The sequence below is a fragment of the Galendromus occidentalis genome, unplaced genomic scaffold (genome assembly GCF_000255335.2).
Source record: "Galendromus occidentalis unplaced genomic scaffold, Mocc_1.1 scf7180000076988, whole genome shotgun sequence".
In the NCBI taxonomy this organism is placed as follows: Eukaryota; Metazoa; Arthropoda; class Arachnida; order Mesostigmata; family Phytoseiidae; genus Galendromus; species Galendromus occidentalis.
The window spans coordinates 1-3101 of NW_003804977.1; the positions used below are offsets into that span (position 1 = coordinate 1).

At 54.8% G+C, this 3101-nt stretch overlaps 1 protein-coding gene across 1 annotated transcript; it reads right to left on the reverse strand.

Annotated features, from left to right (window-relative positions):
• Positions 1–83: 83 nt before the first annotated feature.
• On the reverse strand, positions 84–692 carry LOC100907979 (uncharacterized). Its single transcript, XM_003740527.1, has one exon. The coding sequence runs from the start codon at positions 690–692 to the stop codon at positions 84–86; it is 609 nt and encodes a 202-aa protein (XP_003740575.1).
• Between the last annotated feature and the right edge of the window lie 2409 nt (positions 693–3101).

The window sequence follows — 3101 nt, forward strand, 5'->3', positions numbered from 1 at the left end:
GAGTCTTCCCACTGCGTGAGTCGACTAGGCTGACGAATTCCACTTCGTCGGATCTCCTCGTTCACCGAGGGCAGATAGCGATTTTAACGTTGCGAACCGAGTACGGCGGAGGACATGGCAGAGGGCGGGGAAGGCCGGTAGTAGTGATTGTAGAAGGTTGATGCCTTAGTCCATTGTGCGGTCTGCATGATGTCTGGGACCTGAACCCCGCGGAGGTGGACGGCGGTGGTAGAGGCGGCACGAGTGGAGTGTGCGGTATGAACCCGGGCGTTTATGCCGGCGTCGCTGAGAACGGACTTGACCCATCGCGCTAAGGTGTCTTTCGAAGCAGGGCGGAAAGGCCTGCGGGTTGTGAGGAATAAAGGACCCGGCGGGTGGCGGTGGGGCGCCGTGAGTGCCACGTATCTCGTCAAGGCCGTCAAGGGGCACCGGAGATCCCATTCGTGAGGTTGTCGAGACGACGGTGGATATACGAGGTCGGCAATCTCGCTTATGCGGGCGGCAGATGTGAGTAATAGGAGGAGCAGCGAGCGGTAGGCGGCGTGAAGCAAGGGCAAAGAATCGGACGCTCCCCACGCGTCCATGTAGCTCAGGAGCTGCTCAACGTCCCAGACGGGCGCAAGGGGCTTTGCGGGTGGCTTCACGTTGAATACCCCTCGCATGAGGCGGCACACAGTAGGATGAGCTCCCATTTTAAACGATTCGATTGGAGTCTAGTTGTACGAGAGGCACGACCGGAAGGAGTTGATAGAGGAGTAAGAATATCCACGCGTGGCCATATCGGCCAGGAAGTTGCACACCTGGTTTACAGGGACTTTAGTGGTAGGAGCACGTCGGAATTCACACCAACGAAGCCAGCGTCTCCAGCAGACAGCGTACGCGGCTTTCGTGCTGTCGCGGATAGCGTGCTCCAGAAAGTAAGCCGCTTCTCGTGACAGGAGATCGGGGCGAGGCGCCCGATCTCCTGCACGCTATTAGCGTTAACTTGCGGGACAGTAGGAGAGGGTGAGGATCTCCCTTCTGGTCGAGGAGGAGGTCTTTGAAGGTCGGCAGCAGAACTGGGCACGCTATGCATCGGCGCAAGAGACCCGTGTAGAAGGGCTGTGTGGGCCAGAAGGGGCAAATTAGCGTGAGTTCGCACGTAGGGGACGAGTCCAAGTAGGCAAGAGTACGGTCGATCAGTTTGAAAGGAGGAAAACCGTAGAGGTTGGACCAGGGGTCCCACCGTGCCAGGAAAGCGTCAATGCTATGTGCGAAAGGGTCGGCGAGCCAAACTAAAATAGAGGGGCACCTTGTAGTTCGAGAAGTCCGCGAAGAGATCAAATTTCGAACGGGCCGTGAGTCATATTGAGTCTGTCAAAGACCGAGCGGTGGAGGGAGAAACTGTGGTTGTCCCAGACTGTACGCGAGAGGGCGTCAGCTATATCGTTATGCACTCCAGGGATGTGTGAGGCTTTAAGGTGAACGTTGCGTTCAAATGCCCACGCCCGAAGTTCGCGGGACAGGCGATCGAGCTTCGGAGATCGCAGGGAGCCGAAGTTGTTGATGCAGTGCATGGCGTTAGTGCTGTCCGTACGTATTGCAATTGTAGTGTCGGACACCTGCCCGGCGAGCGATTGAACTGCTAGGAACACGGCCTTGAGTTCGAGTGCGTTGATATGCAGACGTTTGTCGTCGTACGTCCATGCTCCGCCAGAGGCTCGGCCGTCGGTCCAGGCTCCCCATCCTTCTAGAGAGCTATCGGTGGTGATCTCTAGCGAGACCAACGGAGGCCGGATGGGCCCGGACGCGATATTGTCTAGATTCGCTTCCCACCACAGAAGGTCTACGCGAGTTGCGGTCGGCAGGCGGAGCTGCACGTCTAGAGTATGCGACTGTCGTGTGGTTTCGAAAACTAGTTTCGCGAGCGAGGCACAGTGATAGCGAAGCGATCGCACAATCGTAGTCAGGGCGTTGAGCTTACCAAGAATGCGGTACAGAGCGCGCAGAGTTATGCGAGGGAGAAGGAGGAGGTGGCGAATATCCTCCTTAATCTGAATGCGCTTTCCCAGTGGGACAGACAGACGCATGCAGGAAGCGTCCAGCACGTACCCTAGGTATGTAACCTGACGAGCAGGTTCCAGTGCGGATTTCGCGAAGTTGATTGTATAGCCCAACGATTGTAACAGTGTTGTGGTTCTTAGAACATTGACGGCCAAACGAGAGGGCGAATCCGCGATGAGCAGAAAATCATCGAGATATACGATGAGCGAGATACCTTCCTGGCGCAAGCGCGCTACGACGGGCTTAAGGAGTTTTGTGAATACTCGTGGACTAGTCTTCAGTCCAAAAGGGAGTCGGGACCAGCAGTACATTTGTTCCCGCCAATGAAACGCGAGGAACAGTTGACTGGACTCGTGGACGGGAATAGAGAGGAACGCATCCTGGAGATCAATGCGAGCGAAATAACAGTTTTCGAAGATTGCTTCTCGGATCTCCGTCCATCCTTCCATTTTAAACTTGTTGTCGGGGATGAATTTATTTAGTGGTTTCAGGTTTATAACAGGCCGAAATTTTGAGGTCTTTTTTTTGGCAACTAGGAAAAGGTTGGATATAAACCGAGCCTGGCGCCATCCGATGCGTTTCGGCGCGTTGCGGTCCCGATTGGGACGGCCGTAAGCTTGAAAGCGGGTGGACCTGGAGTTTTCTTCCCCGACCAGCACCTTCTTGCCCTTGCGTAGTCTTTCAACGCTCTTGGCGAATCCCGGCCCGAGCAATGAGGTGCCACGTTCAGTTTTTGTTGGGAATCCGTGAGGATCCTGAGCGTTGGCTCACTGAGAAGGTGCTCAGTCAGTAGGAGTCCACGGTCCAAGAGTTTAGAGTTGGTTCGGCACAGGGTTCAGATGATCTCCGAGGGGCGAGGTCTCGTAGGGAAGATGCTCTCAGGAATGAGGACGCAGGGTTTGCGTGTGAGAGAAGAATCTGTGACTGAGGTTTATTTCGGAGGTGCTTTTATACCATCAGAGCTCCATAGGCTCGTACAGAGGAAATTAGTTCCAGAAAATATAATGGTACAGAGTTAACGATGTTGTGACAGTAAACATAAATAATCAGAGTCTTGG

Excerpts from the sequence above, each read along its gene's own strand:
- LOC100907979 (XM_003740527.1), bottom strand. The coding sequence starts at position 692 with ATGGGAGCTCATCCTACTGTGTGCCGCCTCATGCGAGGGGTATTCAAC.